At 39.9% G+C, this 26,656-nt stretch overlaps 1 protein-coding gene across 6 annotated transcripts in view; it reads right to left on the bottom strand.

Annotated features, from left to right (window-relative positions):
• Positions 1-26,656, bottom strand: part of LOC123232446 (sodium/glucose cotransporter 1) — a 76,132-nt gene that overhangs the window by 8,077 nt on the left and 41,399 nt on the right. For all 6 annotated transcript variants that reach the window (XM_044658892.1, XM_044658888.1, XM_044658889.1 and 3 more), the window contains exons 5-12: positions 17,717-17,822; positions 14,401-14,481; positions 13,983-14,203; positions 12,252-12,387; positions 9,549-9,656; positions 5,602-5,752; positions 3,738-3,906; positions 113-328 (exon numbers count right to left, since the gene is read on the bottom strand). In XM_044658892.1, coding sequence (XP_044514827.1) covers positions 113-328; positions 3,738-3,906; positions 5,602-5,752; positions 9,549-9,656; positions 12,252-12,387; positions 13,983-14,203; positions 14,401-14,481; positions 17,717-17,822 — 1,188 coding nt within the window. The remainder of the gene's footprint in view (positions 1-112; positions 329-3,737; positions 3,907-5,601; positions 5,753-9,548; positions 9,657-12,251; positions 12,388-13,982; positions 14,204-14,400; positions 14,482-17,716; positions 17,823-26,656) is intronic.

Below are 26,656 nucleotides of genomic sequence, written 5' to 3'. Positions count from 1 at the left end.
TGACCGTGGCTTTTTTTTTTAATGAATTCCACAGATCTTTTTGGGGTAAAAATAAAATAGGACAAAAGGACAATGGTCAATAGAAGATTGATAGAAAGGAGATAATACTTACATGCACATCTGGAATGGGCTTGGTCAAGAGGGAGACTATTAGAATTGTGATGACAGAGACTATAAACAGGATAATGGCAAAATAAAGGTAATGAACACCACAAATTATCGTGGGACAGTTGCTGGGCTCCATACAGCTGCCTGTTCCATAGGCAAACTCAGTGATCATTCGAGACAATCCAATAAGGAGTCCAAAAATCAGCCCCCAAAAGGCACCCTGCAAAAGAAGGAGAGAGGTGGCATGTTAGCTGTGAAAGTTAGACACTTTTTCCGGACAGCCATGTTTCTAAGATTGACTTGATGTCATGGAGCACTAGACTTGAAGTCAAAGGATTGAGATTTCAATTATGGCTCTAGTCCAATTCAGTTGGCTTCAGTTGAGTCATAGCACCCTCTGGGTCTCAATTTCCTCATTCATAAAATCAAAATAGTGATACTACAATCTACCCCACTTTTTCTAATGGATAGTTAAGTGCCTTAAGTGTTCTTGATGAGCTGGAAAACTCCTTGAGGGAAAAGAAACAATGTCTTACACTTCTCTGTTGAGGACCAAATGAACTTACAAGTGTAATGGCAAGTGACCTTGAATAAACCACTCAATCTCTCTAACTTTCCAGTTACCTTATTCATGTGTGATTTGAAATCACAAAATCTTAGAGCTATAGGAAACTAGCTGAGCCAGAATCTCTCCTATCACATCCATGATGAGCAATCATCCAGCCTTTTCTTAAAACTCTAGTGAAGAGAATTTGACTCTTTTGAAGCAACCCATCTGACTTTTTAGTACAAATGATTTTGAGACAGTTTTTTTACTCGCATCAAACCTAAACTGGCACTTCTGAAAGTTCCATCCACTTTTCCTAGTTCTGCCTCTGAGGCTATGCATAATGAATCCAATCACTTACACATTCAACATCTCTTCAAGTATGTGAAGACAACTATGTGTCTTCTCTTCTTCAGGCTAAGTATCCCCAGTTCCTTCCATGGATGCTCATAGGGTATGATCCAGGAGACTGTCAAATCCTGGTTGCCCTCTTAGAAGCTCTTTATTCATATCATTTCTAAAACATGGTTCCCAGGACTAAATAAATGTGGTCTGACAAGGACAGAATACAGTGGAACTAGAGCTTCCTTGGTCTAGACACTAAGCCTCTTTTAACATAATGAAAAGTGCATTAACTTATGAGCTGCCAAATTACACGTGGACTCACTTTGAGCCTGGGGTGTACTGAAACCCAGATCAGATTTTTTTTCAGACTACATCTAACTAGCCACATCTTCCCAAAGTTATGTACCTGTTTTGAATCTGTTGACTGCTTTGACTTTATCCCTACTAAGTTTCATCTTGTTAGGTGTGGCCCAAGGTGCTGGCCTATCAAAATCTTTTGGAATCCTGTCTCTAACTCACGATCTATCCTTTCCCACTTTATATCATTCACACTCCTCACATTTGATGAGCACACTGTCTGATCACTCACAAAGATGTTTAATGCTTTGTCAACAGAAGTTTTCTTATTTTTTTAAAACATCATTTAAGCCCATGATTGTTGGTACTGGTAAAATTTCAATTTGGAGATTTGTGGGACTTCATGGAATGTATAATTCTTTGCATCATTAGGAGTCATGTGAACATGATTCTTGGTAACTACTCTAATTTTAAAATGTGGTTGAAAAAAATGTTTAAAAATCCTGGGTCAAACACAGATTCTTCAGGCACTCCAATGGAGACCTCCCTTTGAGTAGGTATTGAATCATTGGCTGTTTTCTTTTCTGACCACTATTAATTATAATGACAATACTGCTTAGTTCATGTCTCTACATGCTCTCAGTGAAAAGCAACAAAGAGAATTTTAGTAGATACTTTGCCAAAATCTCTTGTAGACCATATGTACAACATTCTCTTGAACTAAAGTCTGCTTGTTTGGTTTTTGACAGGTACTTGTGCTCATATGAGTGTAGCTACACTGTCAGAAATCAAAATTGGGTGGTTTTTGCATTCCCTATTCTTGGTGAGACCATACTGAATATCTGTGACCACTGCCTTCTTTTCTTGGTGCTCACTAATTATCCTTTAATAATACAACTTATGGCAAAATTTGGATACTAATGCATTGTTGGTGGAGTTGTAAGCTAATCTAACCATTTTAGAGGGCAATTTGCAACCATACCCAAAGGACAATAAAATTGAACATACCCTTTGATCCTGTAATACCACTACTGGGCCTGTATTCCAAAGAGATAATAAAAAAGGGGTAAAGGACCTGCTTTTAGAAAAATATTTATAGTGGCTCTTTTTGTGGTGGCAAAGAATTGGACATTGAGCAGATGTCCATCAAATGGGGAATGACTGAACAAATTGTTATATATATATATATATATATATATATATATGATGGAATACTATTGTGGTTTATGAAATAATAAACAGGATGATTTCAGAAAAAAACTGGAAAGATCAAATGAACTGATGTAGAGTGAAATAAATGGAACCAGGAGAACATTGTACACTGTAACAAAAATATTGTAGAATAATCAACTGTGACAACTTGGCTCCTCTCAGCAATGCAATGATTTGGAACAGTTCTGAAGGACTTATGATGAGGAAGAGCTGTTGGAGTTGGAATGCAGATCAAAGCATGCTATTTTAACATCAATTTATTTAGTTTTATTTGGGGGATTTGCTTTCATATGATTGTACTCTTACAGCAGTAACCAATGTGGTGTGTTTTGCAAGATAATACATGTATGGTCTGTATCCAATTGCTTATCATCACCAAGTTGCAAGAAGTAAAAGAGAGAGGGAGATGATCTGGCTCTTACAATTTTTGAAAACCTGCCTTGTTTTGATGTTGCAAGGAAAATGCCTTGGAAATCTTAAAGAATTAGTCTTGTTATTGTGTCTAATGCTACTTGGTATTTTATACATATATGTCTTAACTCCTCAAAACTATATCCTCAAGACTCTTCACGCCTTATTTCCACGAGACTATAAGTAGAAACAGTGCCTTAGATTTCTCTTCTATCTCTCCCAACACCTAACATGGAGATGGAGGTGGAACAGGCATTCACTCAATACTTCTTTGCTCTAAGTCCTAATGAGGTCATTCTGGAACACCTTTTATTAGGTTTTCATGGATCTTTTAAACTGGCCCTTAGAAGAATCTCTAAGGGATCTAAAGCCATGAAAAGTGATTTCAAGGCATTTGTTGAAAGACATCAAAGTGCAGGGCACTTAACTGGTAAGGAGGGGCACAAGGGCTCATAGGATCATAGAATTTTAGAACTGAAGGAGACCTCAGACACTATCTAGCCCAATCCTCTGACTTTTCAGATGAGGAAACTGAGATCAAGAGAAAAGTGACTTGGCCAAGATCACAAAGCTCTTCAATTTCAGAGACAAGAACTCAGGTCTGTGTGTCTTTCCTTCCGTAGTGCCAAGTCCCTGGCTTTAGTTGGTTCACCTACAGTCTCTCAGAGTTCCACTTCTTAATCCTTTCTCACTGCTGGCTAAGACCTCTGGGGATGCTCACAACTTTGACAAATAGAGTACACTGGCATGGAGAGTTTCAGGGAAAGAGGTCCAAAATTCCTAGGTATAGTGAAAATTCCCCAAGGCTTATACACACCGGTTCATTGACTCTCTTGCAGAAAATAGCAAGCAGGAAAACAGCAGCGATGGGTGGCCCCAGGTAACTGGTGATAGACTGGATGTAGTCAAATAGCTGCCCACTCTGAGCCGATTGCACAATAGGCACCCAAGCGATGCTGATGCCAATTAGTACCAGGATGAACACTCTACAAATGAAATCAGTCCACAAAGGTCAGGAGACCTAATCCCCTTAATGGAATAATCAAAAACATACGCAAGTATCCAAAGGCACAAAGGTACCCAGTATTGGCAGCAGAGAAGAATAAGGAGCAAGTCCATTAATTAGCAGTCTGTTTTCCTGACTGTTCCCAAGGCTAATCATTTGTTTTGAATGGAATGTTCTGCCTCTGTGGAAGTCATCTGTTCCATTAGTAAATGAAAATGAGCTTGACTTTGTCCAATCTAGCAGGAACCCAGGCTCTACTTGTACATTCAAGGCATGGAATCTTTAGCTAATAAACGATCAACCTTCACAGGAGTTCTTTGGCTCATGTTTTTCTCCCTCATTTTATAGATGGAGAAGCTAGGAACCAGAAAGTAGAAGTGGTAAAGGTCCCCCAATTAAGCATTTGTTTCAGGGAGATCAAAATAAGTCCAATGTACACCAATACATCTATAGAGGCACTTTATGACAATAAAGAAGAAACCAATCAGGTGCTCATTGATTGTTATAGAAGGGTAAAGAGAAAATAATCAGCAGAGGGAAGGAAAACTAGAAATGAGGAGTTGGAAAAGGCTTTCTGTAGTAGATGGGATTTGATTTGGAACCTGAAGGAAATCAGGAAAGTTAGTAGATGTAGATGAGGAGGGAGAGGATTCCAAGAATGTGGGTCAGCCAAATGAAAAGGCCTGGAGAGGAAAGGAGTGTCCTGTTCAAGGAACCGCAAGGAGACCAGAGTCAGTGGATCAAAGAGTAAGGTCAAGTGGAGGGAAGTCTAAAAAGACTAGACAAGTAGAAGGGAACTAGGTTATAAAGAACTTTGAATATCAAGCAGAGGGTTTTGTATTTGAACTGGTAAGAGATAGGGAGCCACTAAAGTTTCTTCAGTAGAGGTGTGGCATGGTTGGGCTTATACTTTAGGAAAGTCACTTTAGGCTGAATGGAGGATGGATTAGAGTGAGGAGAGACTCAAGGCATGGAGTCCTCCAGTAGCTATTGAGATAGTCCAGGTTTAAGGTGATGAGGGCCTACACCAGGGTAGAGAAAATGTCGGGGGAGAGATGGGGACTTATTTGAGAGGTGTCACAAAAGTGAAATGGACAGACCTTGGGAGCAGCTTGGATATATGGGATAAGAGACAGTGAGGAATCCAACATCACATCTTGGTTGAGAGCCTAGGGGACTGAGAGGGTAGTCGTGCCTTTGACAAGAATTGGGAAGTTTGGAAATGGGGAGGTTTGGGAGCAAAAAGTAATAAATTCAGTTTTGAAATAAGGTTTCTTCCAGCTCATGCTACATTTTCAGTCATGAAAATCCACCCAAGTTTTGATGATTTGGGTTCTCAGGACCCTTCCAGCTAACATATTTGATGTTCTAAGGTTCTTCCCACTTCTGATAATTCGCATTCTAAACCTTCTCCCAACTCTAACATTCTATGTTCTAATGTCCCTCTTGGTTCCCAAAATGATGATGTTTTATGTCTTAAAGCCACCCCTTATCTCTGACATCTCTTCTAAAGACTGTCCAAGTTCTGATAATCCATGTTCTAAGGCCCCTCCCAAGTCCAAAATTTTGTTCTAAGACCCTTCCCATCTCAATCTGGGTTCTAATGACCTCCAAGCTTTGACATTCTGAGATCTGCTAGATTTATGACTCAGGCAAAAAGAACAGACAGTCTCACCTTCCTGCTATCATTAGTTCCTTCTCAGATGCCTTCTTCCGGAATTTGGTATAGATGTCCATAGTGAACAGAGTGCTGGCACTATTGAAGATGGAGGTAAGGGAGCTCATGAGGGAGGCCAACATGACGGAAAGCATCAGACCACGAAGACCTAGAACACAAAAGAGGCTCTTGAGGTTGGGTCTGGGAGGAGCTACCATCAGGCACTAGTCACATAGGTAACAAGTATCCAGTTTATCCCTTTCCTCCCCTCCCAGTCTAAGAGCTATTCACTCAGCCATCCAAAGACTCTGCCTAGAAAGCTTTTTGCCCTGAGCTGGAGGAGGCTGGGAGCCAAAGGCCTGGCTGTCTCTAGACACCAGAAGTCAATTGCATTATTCTCCAATCCTGTCACCACCACAAGTTCCTGATATATCTAGCTTCTAGAACTGGCTTAGCTTCTGATTCACTGAATAAACAAAGTATTTATTGACTGACTGAGAAAAGCATTTCCTCCCTGTGGACCTCAGTTTATTCATTTGTATTATCAAACTATCTGACCTCTGAAGTCCTTCTAAATACCTTCTATGTTCTTTAGAATCAGTATTCTGTAATCTAATTTCTCTGCCAGTTTCAATTTTCTATTTTGTGGCGTCCTTCCTCCTCTCCCAGCTTTAAGACTCCTCCTAGCTCAGACATCCCCTGTTTTAAGGGTCCTCCCAGACCTGACATTCCCTATTCTAAGGGCCATCTCATTTTTGACATTTCATGTTCTAAATGCCCTCTTAGCTCAGTGTTCTAAGATTCTACAACCTTGTGCTTGGTACTGAAGAATGAATACAGTACAGTCCCTGCCTTCAGGGAATTTACAATCTGATAGGGGAAATCTTAACTATGTAGCCATTATCTCCCCAACTAAACTACAAACACCTTGAAGACAGGTCCTCTGTATCCCTTACAGCATCTCCAGGGCTGGCCCCCTAGGAGATGTTCAACAGACTTTCTAATAAGCAGTTATGTTTATAGTATCACTGAGGAGGGTGTCTTTCTATCAAGCCTCAACCAAGGGGTCACAGCCAGGTTTGGAAGAAATCTATATAGACTGGAAATCAGGAGATCTAGAGGAAAACTAGGGCTCTGCCCCTCTTTCAATTGGCCTGAAGAGAACAATGACTTATCTCAGATCACAGGGAGAGTAGGGCTCTAACTAGCATGCCACACAGCCAGTCCTTATTACTCCCAGCACTTCACTCAAAGCCTTTCACTGTGGGACCACTTATATTGTCACTTTGCCTATTAAGGCCTCAGGTTCTTCATCCATTCAATGGAGACAATAAAACGTGTCCTGTTTACCTTCAGAGAATGTGATGAGGTTAAAACCAAGTCATAGATCCACAAGGGCTGATTAGCTACATAAGATGATTGAGACAATGGAAGGGATCCAGTGAATATGATAAAGCTTTTGGAAGTCAGCAGGAGGGATTAAAATTTACTATTATTCCAGTTGATTGAGGGGTGGAGAAAGGTGCAGAGAATGGGGAGGGTTCAATATTGTGATAATGAGATTAAATTTACCCTGCCTATCTTTAGATTTAATCACCAAAGGTGAAAACATCTTCACTTAACTCACAAGTTGGGAGATCTGTAACCCACAAGTGCTAGAGTGAGTGACAAATCAGAATTTACTGACCACCTCCTGGGCAGTCCTAAGAAAAGCATCTGTTGTAATTGGACATGTAAACTAAGAGGAAGGCACAGGAAGTGACTCAAAAGAGGCTCCTTTAAAAAGAGAGTTCAGTGAGCTGAGGGCTCTCTTCTGGTTCTTGCTTAGATGTGGAGGAGCTCTGGATCTGGGACCCTGAGACTTTGGTGAGACTACTCTTAAATCTCTATCTTAGAACTACACATGATGAGTAAAGAAGGCTGACTCCTTTAACCTCCCAGGAGATTCCCTTGATTAGGAGAAGCCCTTGTGACTAAAACCCTTGTTAATTGACTTTTAGGCTCTGGCTGGGCCTCTGGAGCCCTGCCGGAGTAAAGCCCAGATTTAAATACAAATCTCTTATTCTACCCTCTTCTCATCTCTCTACTTCCACTCTCTCCTGTATTTTATAAATAAACTTCCATAAAAGTCATTTTGACTTGAGGTTATTCTTTAATTGGGAATTGATAATTATTCAATTCCCTGGTGACATAACCTTTTAATATATTCAACCAAAAAAATCCCTTTTCCCCCTTACAATATCTTCCATCAATTCAGGGCAATGTATAGTGTGGTGAAAAGAACCCCAGACTTAAGATCAGAGATGCTGGGTACAAATCCCAGCTCTGACATTTCATTATCATTTGATCTTATGGGGAGTTGTAACCCTAACTTAGTCACTTTTCCTCAGGATAAGAACTAAAGAGGGAGGGCAATTGTACCATCAGAAGGGTACCTTCTCCTCTCTCCAATTTCCCCCTTCCACTGACCATATCAGCCTAAGATCCTCTTGGATCATAGATCTAGGGTTGCAAGGGGACTCAAAAGCGAAGCCCAACTCCTACATTTTACAGATAGGGAAAGTGAGGCCCAAAGAGAGGAAGGAATTTGCCCAAGGTCACATTGGTAAGTAAGGATTTGACAGCACTGTTCTCCCTCTGCCTCATACAAAACATCATGAAACCCATTCTGGTGCCATCACCTACATTCTCAACCAATAGGCAGCCACTCTCCTAAATTCTGGTCAACTTAGCCCCACCTGGGACCCAAATGGCCATTTCAACCTTGTTATTTATAGAGTTTAATCAATAGACAGCCTCATTCTCTGAGGTAGTTAACAATTACCTCTGGTTTTTATAGGATTTGAAGGTAAATGGTTTGCCCAAGGTTGTGGATTACATCTATGTGGAAAACTCCACATTCTTCCCTCCAAAGCCAGGGCAAATGTTCTTGGTCAATGTGGGGAGTCTCTAATTCCCAGTATGACCTTGGGTAAGTCCTTTCCCACCCCCTTAGCCTTGAGTACACAAAAGAAGCCCACTTCACAAGCATACGATAGAAGAGTTCTGGCTAAATAGTATGTCTGAAGAAGATATGGGGGTCTTAGAGGAGTACAATCTCAATATGACTCAATATGAGTGATTCAGAGACCAAAAAAGGAAAGGTAGTGTGATCTTGGTTTTCATCTAGAGAGGTCATGTTTTTAGGAATAAAGGGGATAGGTAGTTCTAATGTCTTCTGCCTTATTCAGACCTCATCTCGAGTGTTCTGGTCAGTTCTGAGTGACATGGTCAGAGGCCATGAATAAATTGGAGTGTTCCAAAGGAGGCTGCCAGGGAGGGACCTTGTGACCAGAGTATAGAAGGGTCAGCTGAAGGAAATGAGAGAGGTTAGCCTGGAGAAGAAAAGACTCAGGAAAAAGATATAAAAAGTTATATGCAATTATCTGAAAGACTTCATGTGGAAGATGGATGATGTTGCTTGTCTTTGATCCCAGAGGGCAGAATCAGAAAGGGGCAAAAAAGCCAATTTAGGCTTGGTATCAAGAAAAACTTCTGACCAATGAAAGCTGCTCCAAGGTGGCAAGAGCTGCCACCAGAGATAGTGAGCTCACCTTCCTTGAAGGTCTTCAAGCAGAGGCTGAATGATCCCTTGTCACTGGGAATGTTATAGTGGGGATCCCTTTCATATCTGTATGTTTTGGAATAGATGACAACTGAGGTCGCTTCCAACTCAGAACTGATGTTTTAATCTCCAGCCACTAATTGATGATACTAGGATAAGATGGTCTTTGATGCCCTTTGATGTCTAGACCCTGTGGCTCCCTGGCCCTGGTGAGCCCAACCAAATGCAAGCACCTCAGTGGAAAAGATTTGTGGACTCAGTCCCCTCCACCAGTCCCTTTCTTCCCAAGATCCCAATGCCACCAGGCTGAGAAAAGCCTGGTCTCCCAGAACTGAGCTCCCTGGCCAAGACAGGTCCTTACCATTCGGCATGAGTTCCACCACCAGTGTTGGGTAGGCAATGTTGGTACAGCCTACTTTGGTCCCACATTGGGCTTCACACTCTGAAGGAAGGGCACAGGCTACCTTATCTGCAAAGAGAAGGAAAAGCATGGCAGAGGTGGGGACTTGGTTCTATGACTCTTGCCTGCCCTCACTGAAACTTCTTCAAACTCCATTAGATCACTCCCCTACTCAGAAACCTAGCTTGGTTCCCCAACCTAAGATCTAACCCCTTTGCCTGATATTCTCAGGCTTCCATCACCCTGGATCTTCCTCAAAGTTCCAGATACCCCTAAACCCATATCCTGTTTCACCAGCCCCATTCCAAACCCTGGATGAGGGCTATTATGAGGAAAGGAGAGAATGGGTGCAAAGAGGTAAGAGAGACTTTGCACAGATAACAGTTTGCAGGACATCACTGCATGCAAGGAACTACATAGGCTGTGTTCTGGAATGTGGGAACATTATAAAGGAAAACAAAGAGAGCTGCCAAAGGGCTTTTGGAGTTACTGTTGGGGGAATAGCACAAAGCTAACAACTTCCTCCTGCTTGGGATCTCTAAAAGCCTGGGAGGAGTTTGTTTCCTATACCCTTGAAAACAAAGCTACATATCCTGTTGTCCATTTTGATAAATCATGTCTACTATGTGATCCACTCATGTTCTAGTATTCTGAGAGAGTGTTCCCAACTACTGTGAAGATCTCTGCCACCAAGCCAATAAACTGTCTTCGAGGAAGGACTGAAGCCATCTTGGGCCTAACTGGAAGAGGGTTAATCCCTAAAATAAATGGTCAGCCTAAGTACTCTGAAAGACTATAAAATCTAACCAAACATTATCTGGGAGGATTATTAGTGACAGGTAGTTAGTTAGCTGGAAATTTCTTAGACAGTCAGAGTAGGAAAGTAGGCAGCTGGGAGACTTGAAGACACCCCTTTTCAGAGGCTTTAGAAGGGGGGTGTGGTTTACTTAGATCCCCTTAGATCAGGGAGAGACAGAGAGAAACAGAGAGATAGAGAAAGGGGAGAGACAGAGAGAGAGACAGCTTACCTTGGTTTAAAATAAAACCTTGACCTGTTCTGTAAATCTGTCTGTAAGTCTGAACGCATTGGTCTGGTGAGGTGTTCGTGGGCCTCATCACTATGGGTTACCAATAACACCTTGATATCTCACCTCTACAAAACCGATCATAAAGACTATCCATCTATATCAGGGCAAATATAACTCTTGGCAGGAAGAAGGAGGGGAAAGATTGAAGGTGGAGTTGGGGGAAGTATCCAACATCTCTTTGCCATGGGGATAATTGGCCCATTTCTCCTTTGAGTTGTAATCCAGACATTCAATTCTACAAAATGCAGCATTTATTATATGTAAAGGACTAGAAACATGAAAATGAAAAGTGATCCAATCCCTGGCCTCAGGGAAATTCTAATTTAATGGGAGTGAGGGAGGATCACTCTCTTCTCCTCCATTCTTTGAAGTGCCCAGTCCAACCCTGTCCTTTCCATCTGTTGAAGTCCCCTATTCCTTCAAAAATCCTTCACCATCTGCCTCATTCCCATCTTCCTAATCTTCTTGTATATTTTCCCCTCCATTCCCTCTCTCTTTCCCTGAAAAATTGGCTGGCTGGCTATTTCCTATACACAGCACTCTCATATCTCCACTCTGTGACTTTGCATAGCATGTTCCCCACTTCTAGCATGCCATCGCCTTCACTTCACAAAATCCCTGGATTCCATACAGGTTCTATGTCCTATATGAGGCCTTTCCTCCTCTGCCCAGGTGTCAGTGCTCTCTTTTTAAAACTACTTTGTACTGATCTCAGGCACACATTTGAGTTCTTCTGAAGACCAAGACAGAACAAAGTGGCTTGAGGGCCAAGGTTGATTCATTTTTTTGTCTTTGTATCCCTGGCACCCAGAATGGAGCCTGGCACACAGCAGGTGACTGATGAATGCTTATTAATTAACTGGTTGATCTAGTCCCATATCCTCTGGTAGAATAGAAGTTCTTTGTATCCCCAATGCCTAGCATACTTCCTGCTACAGAGTAGGTGATTAACAAATTCACATTGATTGCTTGGTCCAGACCATTGCCCTCTTGAGAGCTGGGACTGGTTCATCTTTTTTTCTGTCTCAAGACCTGGCTTAAGCATAAACAAACATGCCCTCTTAGAGGACAGAGAAGGGATAAAATTTAAAATTAATTTTAGGGCAAATGGAATTTGCTATGAAAACAAAAGAATAAATATTGTCGAAAATCACGCATTTGTTGAATAAAGCTGAACTGAGTTGAATTCAAGCCCCCCACAGATGGTTCTACCAGTTCCTCTGAGTAACAGACTCCTTTGATCCCTTCCTCTCCACTTACAAGTGATCACTCCCTCATGAAACTTCTTAGAGAACTTTGACTTGCTTCCTTCTTACTGGACTCCAATCTATGCCCCCTGCATCTGTGCATGTGTCACATCCCCTCCAAAAAGGTCAAGTTTCCAGGCAGAAAAGGGATAGTTTGGAGAGGGGAGACAAGAACAGTCCAGTTATTGTCAGGCAAAAAAATCCCCCAAATCCTTGGAGCTAGGTCAGCCTCACTTAGGAGCCAAGGCAAGAAAAGAGGAGGTAGAGAAATCTTTTGAGAAGGGACCAGGACTCCTTGCAGGTGGGGCTGGTACTAGCAGCTGGGGTACCTGTGTAGAGTATTCGACTGATCATGCCAGGCATCACCATAAGAAACATGGGCAGCAGCTTCAGATAACCACACATTATGCAACCGGCCTTCACATGGGACATGTTCTTGGCAGAGAGACACCTCTGCACGATGACCTGCCAGGAGAACCCAGTGAATGAGGAGCACAATCCAGGCACCTCCATCCCACCATTCTTGCTATTTCCACAGTTAGAACCCCTGGGGACTTCTACTGAGAGGGAAATGGGCTATCAGCTTCTCAGCAGCAGAGAAAAAGTGATTGGGCTCAGCACAGAGAATAATTCTATATAGGACTATCAGATACCTCTTCCATCCTCTTGTAGCTGCTCCCCAGACCTCCATTACCCCTCCATTTCAGGCTGCTTGACCCAGGAGTAAACACTGCTCTCCATCTCGAATCTATCTATGAATCCCTACATATGTACTTGTTGTCTCTCCTAAGGAGAATGTAAGCTCCTTGAGGGCAAGTCATTGTTTCCTTTTTTGGTCTTTGTAGCCCCAGTTCCTAGCATGGTGGCTGGCAAAGAATGGGAACCGGATCTGCTATTTCACTGGCAGAGGGAACTCCCTTCTGCCCATACAGCTCTGCTCCTTGCCTAGAGCCCTAAAAGGGGCCAAGTTACACAACAGGTCAATGAGTTTCCCAATGTGGAGACTGGTCCTCTATTCATTGTGCCAGGCTGTCTCTGTTAAGTGCACAAAGAAGTCAAGTCCAACCAATAAAGATTAATTAAGCACCTACTGTGTGATAAACTTTGGAGATGCAAATAAAGGTTTGAAAAAACTTTTTGTTCTCTAGGAAGTCATGGAAACAACAAGCAAACAGCTACAGACAAGAAGGTCTGATACAAACTAGAGATCATCCACAAAGGGATGATGGCCCCAGCATTAAAGGGAACTCAGAAAAACCTCTTGTAAACGTCAAGATTTTAGCAAGGAAAAAAAAAAAGATTATAGCAAGGAGTTGAAGGAGTACAGGAGGAAGGAAACCATTCCTGCCATGGGGAACAGCCAGAGAAAATATCTGGAGTCTGAAAGTGGAGGGTCTTCAGAGGTATTAGGTGGCACAGTATGCCAGTTCTGGAGACAGGAGATCTTGAGTTCCAACCTGGCCTCAGACACTTCCTAGCTGTTTGTCCTTGGACAAATCACTTAACACCAGTTGCCTGGCCCTTACCATTCTTCTGTCTTGGAACCAATATTTGCAGTGATTCTAAGACAGAAGGTAAGGGTTTAAAAAATTATATCAAGGAGATCAGTGTCTGTCAATTGAAGAATACATCAGTGAGGAGTGTAAGACATGTGAAGACTAGAGGGAATGAGAGACAGTTATGAAAGGCCTTGAATGCCAAACAGAGGATCACTGAATCCTGGAACATAAACTGTCAGAGTTGAGAGGGCTATTAGAACATTATTACAACATAGAATGTTGGGGGAGGTGGGTGTGGCAAATATCCTGAAGAGGTTTGCCATTTCTATCTCATTTGTTTTAGTAGCCCTTCTATTGCCCACCATGAAAAGGAAGGAGGACAGCGCCATTAAATGTCCTTCATCCTTATTCCAGCTGTCACTGGACCCTTGGGAGAGGACCTAGTGCAGAGCTACTGAGATCCCCAGCTGATGACATAAAGAGTGAGCATTCAAACACACACACACACACACACACACACACACACACACACACACACACAAGCTCACTGGAGGCTGTTACCTGATCAGTGCACCAGTACCACAGGGCAAGAATGGCCAGACCAAAGATAAGGCCTGGCCAGGGGAGGTCTCCAGTGATGGGATCACGGAACAGATGAAATGAATCTGCCCTCGGGGTGTAGCACTCAGGCTTGATAGTGATGTTCCCATCAGAGACTTTGCTTGGAATGGCTTTCATGTACTTGTCCATGAAAGCTTCATAGCCCCCAACTTCATTAAAAGCTAAAAAAAATTACAAACATTGGTGAGTATCCAGACCCTGCCCATGCCAATCCATTAATATCCATGGAATACCCAAGGGAAAAGGCAACCTGAGCAAGAACACAGCAAGTAGGCAGAGTGATGGGAAATCTGAGCTCCAGTAAGTTGTTTGCCATCACTGGGACACAGTTTCCCCATCAGTTAAAAAAAAAACTTACCAAAACCTGTCAAGATGAAGGATCCCACCAGCATGATCACAGTTTGTAAGGTGTCTGTGTAGATCACAGCTGCCAGGCCCCCTAATGAGCAGAAGGAAACAAAATTAGGCACCCTCCCTTACAGGGGCTTTTTTTAGAGTCCTCAACTTGGAGTCAGGACAACCTGGATTCAGATCCAATCATTACCAGCTGTGTGACCCTGGACAAATCTCTTCCATCTCTTTCATTTTCCACCATTTTCTTCAACTATAAAATTGAAAGAATAATAGCACCTAGCCCCCAGAGTGCTTGTGAGGATCTAATCAGTGTCCCCTGGGCTATTTGGGACAAGTCTGGAGACAATGGAAAAGAACCAATCAATAGAGGCAGGCAATAAAAACAATAATAACAGTTTACTATGTATCAAGCACTATACTAAGTGCTTTACAATTATTATCTTATTTGAACCTGTGCAGGTAGAAAATTTGTCACACCTGAGCTACATTCCCAGCATCCTTTTAAGTTACTTACTCATTTGACAGGGGCTTGGGAGATAAATTTGGCTGTAACCCACGCTGAGGGGTACTTTTTTGGGAGCTTGTGCTTTGCTTTGATAAAGTACTGCAGGTGTGAGTTTTTGGCTCTCTTTTCTTGCTCACTTTATTGAAAGAATCCTTTTTCTTTTCTTTTCATCCTCTTTTCATTTATTATTAACATATATATATTTAAAACACTAGGAGTGTTTATTCATTTTTACTCCTACAAATTTTTGGCAGCCATGAAGAGATTTAATTTCTTCTCATGCCATGGTTTTCCCTCTTGCTCTCCCTTCTCCCTCTGGGAAACCCTTCAGAGTTTTCACAGACTCATTGCCTACACCTGTACAATTCTCACAACTTGGGTTCAAATTCTAATGATGTGCTACCTAGACCTTAGGCAATTCACTTAACCTCTCAATGTCTCAGTTCCCCATCCCATCTCTGATATTACACATATGACTTTGGGTGATTCCTTTCCTTCTGCCTCAGTTTTTTTCAGCTATAAAATTTGGAAGTTGGATTAGATGACCTTGAAGTCTTTGATCTTTGAGAGTAAATTTACTCTCCTCCTAAGCCCTCAGTTTCTGCTTATGTAGGGAAAGATCTGCACTCTTCCCCCAAAGAAAGCTCCAAGAAGACTACTGGGTGGAGATAAAAAGGAACCTGGCTCTTTTCTAGATGAGCCTTCTTCAGCTCTCTCTCACCCCTCATGCTTGCTATAGGCACCCTAGCAAAGTTTGGAGGAAAGCCTGCAATTAATCACTTGGTCACAAGAGAGAGCTCATGTGTCAGGAGAGTGATATGATTCATCTAATAATCATAGACCCTGGTAGCTTAATGGGAACAGGATTCATATAGGATCATAGATGTTGATCTGGGAGGGACCCTAAAGGTCATCTGGTCAAATTCACACTGTATAAATGAGGAATGTTAAGTGACTTGCCCAGGGTCATACACCTAGTAAGAGTCAAAGTCAGGATTTAGACCTAGTTCCTCTGATTTCAAATCCAGTATACTCTTCCCACTTAATCTTCTCATGTTACAGATGAGCAAATTGAGAGCTGATTAAATGCTGAACAGATTGCCTTAGAATTTAATGAATCTCACTTCCTTACCCCCCCCCCAAATAAAAAAATTTTAAGCCAAGGTTGTATAATGCCATAGAGGGGACCAAATTCAACTCTGGACTCAGCTCCATGACCACCAAGGTCCCTTCCACTTGGGAGCCTTCTCTGTCTTCTTTGCTAGATCTTTGTCTAGCTCATTCCCTCCAATAGTAGCGAGCCCTGCCTGGGTTCTCTTCTTCTCCTTCTTCTCCCTTGGTCATCAATTCCCATGGGTTCAATGATCATATCTATGTTAATGCTTCTCCGATGTATAAATCCAACTCTCACCTCTCTCCTAAGATCCCACATCACTAACTACCCATTAGACAACTCAAAGTAAATGTCCCATAGTCATCTCAAACTCAACATGTCCCAAACTGAACTTACTCTCTTTCCCCCAAATCCAAACTTCCTTAGTTCTCCCAACTTCAGTGTCATCCGCCCTTCTCACTCTCTCGCTCTTCCCATAAATCCAATCTATCATCAAATCTTGTCCTTTCTATCTTCACGATATCTCTCAAATTTATTATCTTCTCTCTCCCGCCCCTGTCCCCAGCCTGGTGCGGATGGATCCTCATTGCCTCACACCTGGACTATTGCAATAGATGGTAGGGAATCTACCTTCTTCCAGTCTCTCCACACTCTAGCCCCTCCTCCACACTGCCACCAAAGTAATTTACCTAAAGGACAGATCCAACTATGTCACCCCCTACTCAATAAATCCAAATGTCCTATTGCCTCCAAGATCAAATATAAAATCCTTCCTAACTTCTTCCTACTTTTCCATTCTTTCCACATTTTATTCCTCTCCAGATTCACTGATCCAGCTACATTGGTTTGTTTGGTATTTTTGAAATACAACACTCCATCTCCCAACTCTGCACCTTTTCACTGGCTCTGCCTCCTGCCTGGAATGCTCTCCCTTTTCCCCTCCACTTCCTGGCTTCCTTCAAGCCTCAGTTGAAATCTCACCTTCTATATGAGTCTTTTCCTGATCCCCCCCAACTTCTAGTGCCTTTCCCTCTGAGATTACTTTCCATTTACAATAGGAAAATCCTGTATGCCCTACTTTATTTGGCTGTTGTAAATATTAAAGGACACTCCATAATTTGCTTGTTAGTGTGATTAATCCTATTATCATTTATATTAATTAATAATTAATAATCTGTAAAATGAGGGCCATAGTAGCACCTATTTCCCAGATATATTGTAAAAATATGAGATAATTGTTATTAAATGTTCTGAAAACTTTTAAAATGCTCTATCAGTGTTGGCTATGACCTTTGCTCATTACTACATGCATTTGTTTATGGAGTTGGTGTCAAAAGGGCCCAGTTCAAATTCTGCCACTGATCCTAGGTGACTGTGGGTAAATCCCTCCAATTTTCTGGGCCATAACTGGTCCCATTCAAGTTCAATATCTTCTTCCAAATGCCCCAGTCTACATACTCTCTTCCCTACCTGTCCACAGAGCATGTGGACTCTCTGACAATCTTGAAGAAATTCAGTTTGATTCCTAGTCTTATATCAGTCCCTAATGGCTTTATGGATATAAACTTTGTTTTTACAACCAGCCCTTTTTATTTGAGATCAGAGAATGTATCTCCAATTCCTATGTAACTCTCAAGAGTGCATAGATATGACCCCACACGGTAGATTCAAAGAATGCTTTTCCCCCTTCCTGTGGCTTACCTGTGATTGTATAAAGACCAGTGATGGCCAGGAGGAGAAAGATGGCCAAGTACAAGTCAAGCCCCAAAGCCAAATTAATAAATATGGCTCCTGAGAAGATGTCAGCCTAAGAAAAGAGAAAAGATCATTAAAGTCAATGGGTACACAGCATAACACATGGTACCTTAGCACCATCCCAACCCAACTTTCCCATTTAGATTGATGGAGCCACTGTTTTCCTAGGCCTCCAAGCTCACCATCTCAGAGTTCCCCTGAGATCTTCCTTCACCATTGTCTCCCCAATCTGTTGTCAAGTTTTATTGACTCCTCCTACTACTATATTTCCCATCTTCACCATTCTCTTCACTCACACTGTCTCTGACTGAAGTAACAGTCTCTGGCTTCCTTCAAAGTACAGTTTAGGGGAGGGTGGAGTCAATATGGTGGTTTAGAAACAACAGAAGCTGAATTCTCAATGACTATCCTTCCTTATCAATAAAAAAGTGCTTCAAAAAAGACAGAAATCTTAACCCAACAACAAGATGGAGCCACAGGACTCTTCTACTCAATTCAACTTCAAAGATGTATGGAGAAAGTTGAATTCTTGGATATAAGGGAAGAAGAAAAGACCCAACATCCTTTCCCCACCTACTGCTCTGAGACTTGTGGTAGGACTTGAGCTGACAGTGGGATGTCAGGGCAAAGGCTGTAACCACTACAGAGTACCTTGATACCACTACATGAAGCTAAGGACTCTGACCATGACTGGCAGAAAGGAGCAGAAGAAAGGGCCATCTGGTTACTACCTTCAGCCCCCACACCTTCATCTTCAGCCTCTGTGGGCAGCTGGGGAAGATTTGGCCTCAGGGCAGATTTACTCAGCAGGTCAGTTTAACTAGTCTAATCCAGTATGCCAGCAGAGCAGAGAAGAAGCCCCTTCAGGGCAGAAAAGTCCAAAATCATATATCCAGCAAAAAAAAAAAAAACAGAGGAGCAAGTGTACAGCACACAAAGAAGGAGAAAGAAGAAAAATATGAGTAAACAACAAAAGAAAAAAAGGAAATTATGATTGACAGCATCTATTCAGATAAAAAACAAAGAACAGATGGAACAGAGGAGGACCAAGAAACATCAAGCAAAACCTCAAACACTCCAGCAAATTGGACTCAAGCTCTGAAAAAGCTCAAAAAAGAATTCAAAAAATAAATAAGACAGGTTGAAGAAAATTGGGAAAAGAACTTAAAAAGCAAAATAGGTACCCTGGGAACAGAGGAGCATGAACTAAAACAAAAAAAAAATAGTATTTTAAAAGCCAGAATTGACTAGCTCGAAAACAAGGCAAAAAAAAAAATTTAAAAGATTAAAAGAATGCCTTACAAAGAAAATAGATCAAAAAGAAAAGAAGAATCAAAAAGTCATGGATGAAATTTAGTCTTTAAGAATTAAAACTGAACAATTAGAAGCTAATGACTTCACGAATCATTAGGATTCTATAAAATAAAATCAAAAGAATGAAAAAATGGAAGAAAATATGAAACACTTTATCAAAAAAATAACCAACCTAAAAAATAAATCCTGGAGAGACTACTTAAGAATTATTGCATTATCCAAAAACCATGACCAAGAAAAAAATCCTAGGCATCATACTTCAGGAAATTATCCAAGAAAACTACCCTGATATCCTTGAATAAGAAGGCAAAATAGAGATTGAAAGAATCCACAGATCACTTCCTAAATTAAATTCCCAAATGTCAACTCCTAGGAACATTATAGCCAAGTTCAAGAGCTCCCAGACCAAGGAGAAAATATTACAAACAGCTAGAAAGAAACAATTCAGATATCATGGATCCCCAGTTTAATAATTAAATTTAGAATCTAATTCTTAGAATTTTTATAAAGTTTATTAGAATTACTTGGATATGTAAAGAGAGAGAGAGAAAAAAGCCTATTCTAGCTAGCCACATGGATAGTCTCAGCCTGGTTACCTTAGCAGCTCCCCAAGCCTGGTGACTGGAGAAAGACTGAGTACTTCCTTGTCCCAAATGTTTTATCCTCCCTCTCACTTCCAGGTCAAATTCAGAGTCACTTCCAGATCAAACTCGGAGACATATACTCTATGTACATGATGTAAATTCACATAGACTCATATAGACTCAAGTGATCTAAATTGCTCAATGATTTCCCCCACATAGTCCTTGCTTCCAGGCTCATGCACAGAAACTCATGCCAGGTACGTGTAGTGAAAAGAAGGGAGGTAAAATTTCCTTTTGCACACCAGTCAGAACTGGCAGCCTCTACATTAAAGACCAGAAGGCTTGCAATATGATATTCCAGAAGGCAAGGGAATTGGGTCTGCAACCAAGAATCAACTACCTAGAAATACTGTCTATATACTCTTTCAGGGGAAAATATGGTCATTTAATAAAATAGAAGACTTCCAAGCATTCCTGAAGAAAAGACCAGGTTTTAAAAATCTGGTTCAAATTTTTGAACCAAAAATTTGAGACCCAAATAGAAAATTCAAAAGAAGCATAAAAAGGTAAATAATAAAGAGGGAAATTTTAAGGACTTCAATAAGGTCAAATGGCTTATATTCCTATATGGAAAGATGATATCTGTAACTCTTTAAAAGTGCTATCATTGTCATAGTAGTTAAAATGGGGCAAAATATATCACATAAAGAAGCACAATGAGGTGGGGGCTGGGGGGGGGGAAGATCAATATAATGGAAAGAAGGAAGAGGTTGTTGGCATTTAATACTTAAACCATACTCTAATTGGAATTGGCTCAGAGAGAGAATAGCCAGACTCATTGGAGTATAGAATTGTATCTTATCCTATAGAAAAGTAGAAGGGAAATAAGAACCAGGATGGTGGGGTGGGGGTTAATATAAGGGAGGGAGAGGCTGGGGGAGGCAACCAAAATGTCCTATAGTAAGAAGGGTGGTAAGGGGTGTAATATAAGGGAGGGGTAAAGGGGCGGGCATGTTGACTAAAAGCAAAACACTAGAGGAAAGGGAAATAATAGAAGGAGTAAGGTAAGGATTAAAGAAGGAAGTGAAAATGAAGGGTAATACACAGATGGTAGTCATAACTGTGAATGTGAATGGGATAAGCTCACCTATAAAATGCAAACAGCAGAGTGGATTAAACACCAGAATCCTACAATATGTTGTAGACAAGAAACACACGTGAGGCAGGTAGACATACACACAGGGTAAAGGTAATAGGCTAAAATAGAATCTATTGGGCTGCAACTAAGACAAAGAAGACAGGAGTAGCAATCATGATCTCAGACAAAGCTAAATCAAAAATAGATTTGATTAAAAGAAACAAGGGAAGAAACTATTCTTGAAAAAAAGGTAATATAAATAATTAAGAAATATGAGAACTCGGCATATGCACCAAATAGTACAGCTTCCAGAGATTAAGAAGAAAATAGATAATAAAACCATACTAGTGGGGGACCTCAATCTTCCCTTATCAGAACTAGACAAATCATACCCAAAAAAATAAATAAGAAAGAAATAAGGGAAGTGAATGAAATGTTGGAAAAATTAGAGTTAATAGGTGTCTGGATAAAATTGAATAGGGACAAAAAGGAATATACCTTCTTTTCTGGAGCACATGGCACATATACAAAGATTGACCATGTACTAGGGCATAAAAACATCACAAACAAATGCAGAAAAGTGGAAATAACAAATACAACTTTCAAAGATCACAATGCAATAACAATCATAATTAATAAGGGTTCATGGAGAGGCAAATTTAAGTCAACTAGAAATTAAATAAATTCTTCAAAACTGGTGGATCAGCAAACAAATCAAAGAAATAATTATTTATTTCACTGAAGAGAGTAAAAATGAGGAGACAATATTTCAAAATCTATGGTATATAACCAAAGCTGTACTCAGGGGGAAATTCATATTCCTGAGTGCCTATATCAACAAAATAGAAAGGGAGAAGATTAATGAATTTGTCATGCAACTTAAAAAAACTAGAAAAAGAACAAAATTTTAAAACCCAGATAGAAACTAAATTGGAAAACATAAAAATCAAAGAAGAAATTAATAAAATTGAAGGTAAAAGAACTATTAAACCAATAAATAATACTAGGAGCTGGTTCTTTGGGGGAAAAAACATAAAATAAATAAAGTATTGGTTAATCTAATTTTTAAAAAAGAAAGAAGAGAATAAAATTAACAGCATCAAAAATGAAAAGAGCAACATCACCTCCAAGGAAGAGGAAATTAGGGCAATTATTAAGAGCTAATTTGCCCAATTATATGACAAGAAATATGACAGTTTAGGTGAAATGAATGTTTACAAAAAATATAAATTGCCCAGCTTAACAAAAGAGGAAATAGAATACTTAAATAATCCCATATCAGAAAAAGAAATTGAACAAGCCATCAAAGAACTCCCTAATTAAAAATCCCCAGGGCCGGATAGATTCACAAGTGAATACTATCAAACATTTAAAGAACAACTAATTCCAATACTATACAAACTATTTGACAAAATAAGCAGTCTTACCAATTCTTTTTATGACATAAATATTATACTGATTCCCAAGCCAGGAAGACCAAAATCAGAGAAAAAAAACTATAGAGCAATCTCCCTAATGAACACAGATGCAAAAATATTAAATAAAATACTAGCAAAGAGACTACAGCAAGTTACCACAAGGATAATTCACTATGATCAGGTAGGATTGACACCAGGAATGCTAGGATAGTTTAATATTTGGAAAACCATCTACATATTGGCCATATCAACAACCAAACCAACAGAAATCACATGATTATCTCAATAGATGCAGAAAAAGCCTTTGACAAAATATATCTCATTCCTATTAAAAATACTAGAGGGCAGCTGGGTAGCTCAGTGGAGTGAGAGTCAGGCCTAGAGACAGGAGGTCCTAGGTTCAAACCCGGCCTCAGCCACTTCCCAGCTGTGTGACCCTGGGCAAGACACTTGACCCCCATTGCCCACCCTTACCAATCTTCCACCTATGAGACAATACACCAAAGTACAAGGGTTTAAAAAAAAAATACTAGAAAGTGTAGGAATAGAAGGACCTTTCCTCAAAATAATAAACAGTATACATTTAAAACCATCAGCAAGCAGCATTTGCAATAGGGATAAGTTAGAAGCCTTCCCAATAAGATCAGGAGTGAAACAAGGATACCCATTATCATTTCTATTATATTACATTTGTACTAGAAATGCTAGCGGTAGCAATTAGAGAAGAAAAGGAATTTGAAGGGATTAAAATAGGCAATGAGGAGACTAAACTATCACTCTTTGCAGACAACATGATGGTATACTTAAAGAATCCTAGAGAATCACCTAAAAAGCTAGTGGAAATAGTCAACAACTTTACCAAAGTTTCAGAATGCAAAATAAACCCACATAAATCATCAGCATTTCTATATATTTCCAACACAACTCAGCAGTAAGAGTTAGAAAGAGAAATCCCATTTAAAATCACCCTAGACAATATAAGATATTTAGGAATCTATTTGCCAAGATAAACACAGCAATTATGTGAACACAACTACAAAACACTTTCCACACTAATAAAACTAGATCTAAATAATTGGAAAAACATTAATTGCTCATGGGTAGGATGAGCTAATATAATAAAAATGACAATCCTATCCAAATTAATCTACTTATTCAGTGCCATACCTATTAAATGACCATGAAACTTTTTATTGAATTGGAAAATATTATAACAAAGTTCATTTGGAAAAACAAAAGATCAAGAATATCAAGGGAAAAAATGAAAAAAAAGAAGGATGGGGGCCTAGCAGTACCAGATCTTAAACTGTACTATAAAGCAGCAGTCATCAAAAGAATACAGTACTGGCTAAGAGAAAGAAGGGAGGATCAATGGAATAGACTTGGAGTAAATGTCCTTGACAAGATAGTATACAATAAACCCAAATATCCCAGCTTTTGGTACAAGAACCCACTGTTTGACAAAAACTCCTGGGAAAATTGGAAAACCGTATGGGAGAGATTAGGTTTAGATTAACATCTCACACCCTACACCAAGATAAATTCAGAATAGGTATATGACATAAATATAAATAAAGAAACTATAAGTAAATTAGGTTAACATAGACTAGTATACCTATCAGATCTATGGGAACAGAAAGAATTTAAGACCATGCAAGAGGTAGAGAATATTACAAAACATAAAATTAATAATTTTTATTACATTAAATTAAAAAGGTTTTGTACAAACAAGACCAATGCAACCAAAATTAGAAGGGAAGCAACAAATTGGGGGAAAATCTTTATAACAAAAACCTCTGACAAAGATATAATTTCTCAAATTTATAAAGAGTTAATCAATTCTTAAGGGAAATGAATAGGCAGTTTTCAGATAAAGAAATAAAAACTATCAGTAAGCACATGAAAAAGTGTTCTAAAACTCTCATAATTAGAGAAATGCAAATCAAAACAACTCTGAGGTATCACCTCACACCTAGGAGATTGGTCAATATTACAGTAAAGAAATATAATAAATGCTGGAGGGAATGTGGCAAAATTGTGACACTAATGCATTGCTGGTGGCGTTGTGAATTGGTCTAACCATTCTGGAGGGCAATTTGGAACTATGTGCAAAGGGCTTTTAAAAAAAAGCCTACCCTTTGACCCAGACATACTACTGCTAGTATGATAGAGATAATAAGGAAAAATACTTGTACAAAAATATTTATAGCCACACTCTTCGTGGTGGCAAAAAATTGGAAAATGTAGGGGTGTCCATTAATTGGAGAATGGCTGAACAAATTGTGGTATCTGATAGTGATTGAATATTCTTATGCTGAAAGGAATAATGAATTGGAGGAATTCCATCTGAATTGGAAATCCAGGAATTGATGCAAAGCAAAAGGAGCATAATCCAGAGAACATTGTATGCAGATACTGAAACATTATGGCACAATCGAATGTGATAGACTTTTCTACTAGCAGCAATGCAATGACCCAGGACAATCCAGAGGAATTTTTTGAGAAAGAATGCTATTCATATCCAGAGAAAGAACTGTGGGAATAGAAATGCAGAAGAAAAACATATGATTGATTACATAGTTCAATAGGGATATGATTAGAGTTTTGATGTTAAAAGATCACTCTACTGCAGATGTGAATAATGTGGAAATAGGCTTTGAACAATGATACTTGTATAACCCAGTGGAATTGCTTGTCAGCTCTGAGAGGGGAGGAAGAGAGGGGGAAATCATGAATCATGGAACCATGGAAAAATATTCTAAATAAAAAATGATATTTATACAGATGAATATTTACAACAGCTATAAATGCCTCTTTGGGAGATTCATGGTAGAGGGGGTGAGTCTCCTTATCTGCCATAAGAATTCATTTAATTGTTTCTCTAATTTAAAAAAAAGAACTCATACAAAATTATTTATAGCAACTCTTTTTGTAGTGGCAAAGAATTGGAAACTGAGGGGACATCCATCCATTGGAGCATGGTTGAACAAGTTGTATATGATTGTGATGGAGTACTATTGCACTATAAGAAATAATTAAAGGGGTGATTTCAGAAAATCCTGGGGAGATTTATAAGAACTGATGCAAAGTGAGATGAGCTGAGAACAGTGTATGCAATAATAGTAATATTGTATGACTAATTGTGAATGACTTAGCTATTTATGCAATACAACGATCCAAGACAATTCTGAAGGATTCATAATGAAAAACCCCATCTACCTCCAGAGAAAGAACTGATGAAGTCTGAATATAGATTGAAACATATATTTTTAACTTTATTTTTCTTCCAAATTTTCTCTCACATCATGATTAATATGGAAATATATTTTGCATGACTACACATATATAACCTATATCAAATTCCTTGCTGTCTCAAGTTAGAAAGATAGGATGGAAGAAGGGAGAGGGGAAATTTGGAACCCACATTTTTAAAAACGAATGCTAAAATTTTTACATATAATTGAGAAAATGAAACTTTTTTAAAAATAGTAAGTGCTACCCCAAAAAAATTGCTTACTCTGTCTGTTGATATAGAAATGCAATCCCTGTCTCTTAGGTTTCATTTTTTCTTTCTAGCCTCGAGGTATAAGAATGATTCTGAACTCCAGAGAGCCAGTGGGAGGGATACCTTTCTTTCTACTTAATTGTTCTGTGAGCTCATCGCCTCCTAGGCAAGCTAGTGCCTGAGATGGGGCTGCCTTCTGTCAATCTCTTCTTTCCTTTGACACAAGGCCTTTTGAGATCTTAAAAGGAAACTGACATCTTTTCCCATCCCTGGTCCACAAGCAGTGGGATATTGGTTGTCTAAACAAGTACAAGGACAGAAGCAGCAGCAGCAGACTGACCAATTGGACTAAAGAGTCACCCACAGAAAAATCCACCAGAAAGCAGAGGCCAATTGTCATTGATTGGACTGTATTCAATGAAGGTGAAATGTCAAAGGGCTAGTAAGTAGTCCCATTGCAAATCAACAAGCAAGGTTTCTGAACTAGCCTCTCAGTGGATGGTAAGCATTCTATGATTCTTCAGTACTTAGCATTCCCTCTCTGTATGGGAGCAAAATTGCCCCTGGAGGCACTGGCTGACCTCTAAAGTCTTTTCTAGCTTGAAATATAAGATTTGCTCTTCATCTCTGCCTCCCCAGGGCTGAGCATGGAGTCCCACATATAGTAAATATCTATTGAATTAGCATGGAGTCAATTAAATGTCCTTGTTCAGTGCAGTGACCTAGAAAGTCAAAAGATCACATCTTTCTTCTTCCACCATTGCATTGCCATCTCCTACAGACTCTGCCCTCAAAGTGCAGTAATCTCAGTTTTTAATAGCATAGCACAAACACAGACACACATGTGGAGAGAGAGAGACAGAGAGAGACAGAGAGAGAGAGAGAGAGAGAGAGAGAGACAGAGAGAGACAGAGAGAGATAGAGAGA

Source organism: Gracilinanus agilis, chromosome 1 (genome assembly GCF_016433145.1).
Source record: "Gracilinanus agilis isolate LMUSP501 chromosome 1, AgileGrace, whole genome shotgun sequence".
NCBI classification, from domain to species: domain Eukaryota; kingdom Metazoa; phylum Chordata; class Mammalia; order Didelphimorphia; family Didelphidae; genus Gracilinanus; species Gracilinanus agilis.
The sequence above is the reverse complement of the archived record's forward strand: the minus strand, read 5'-3'. Positions and strand labels throughout refer to the sequence as shown.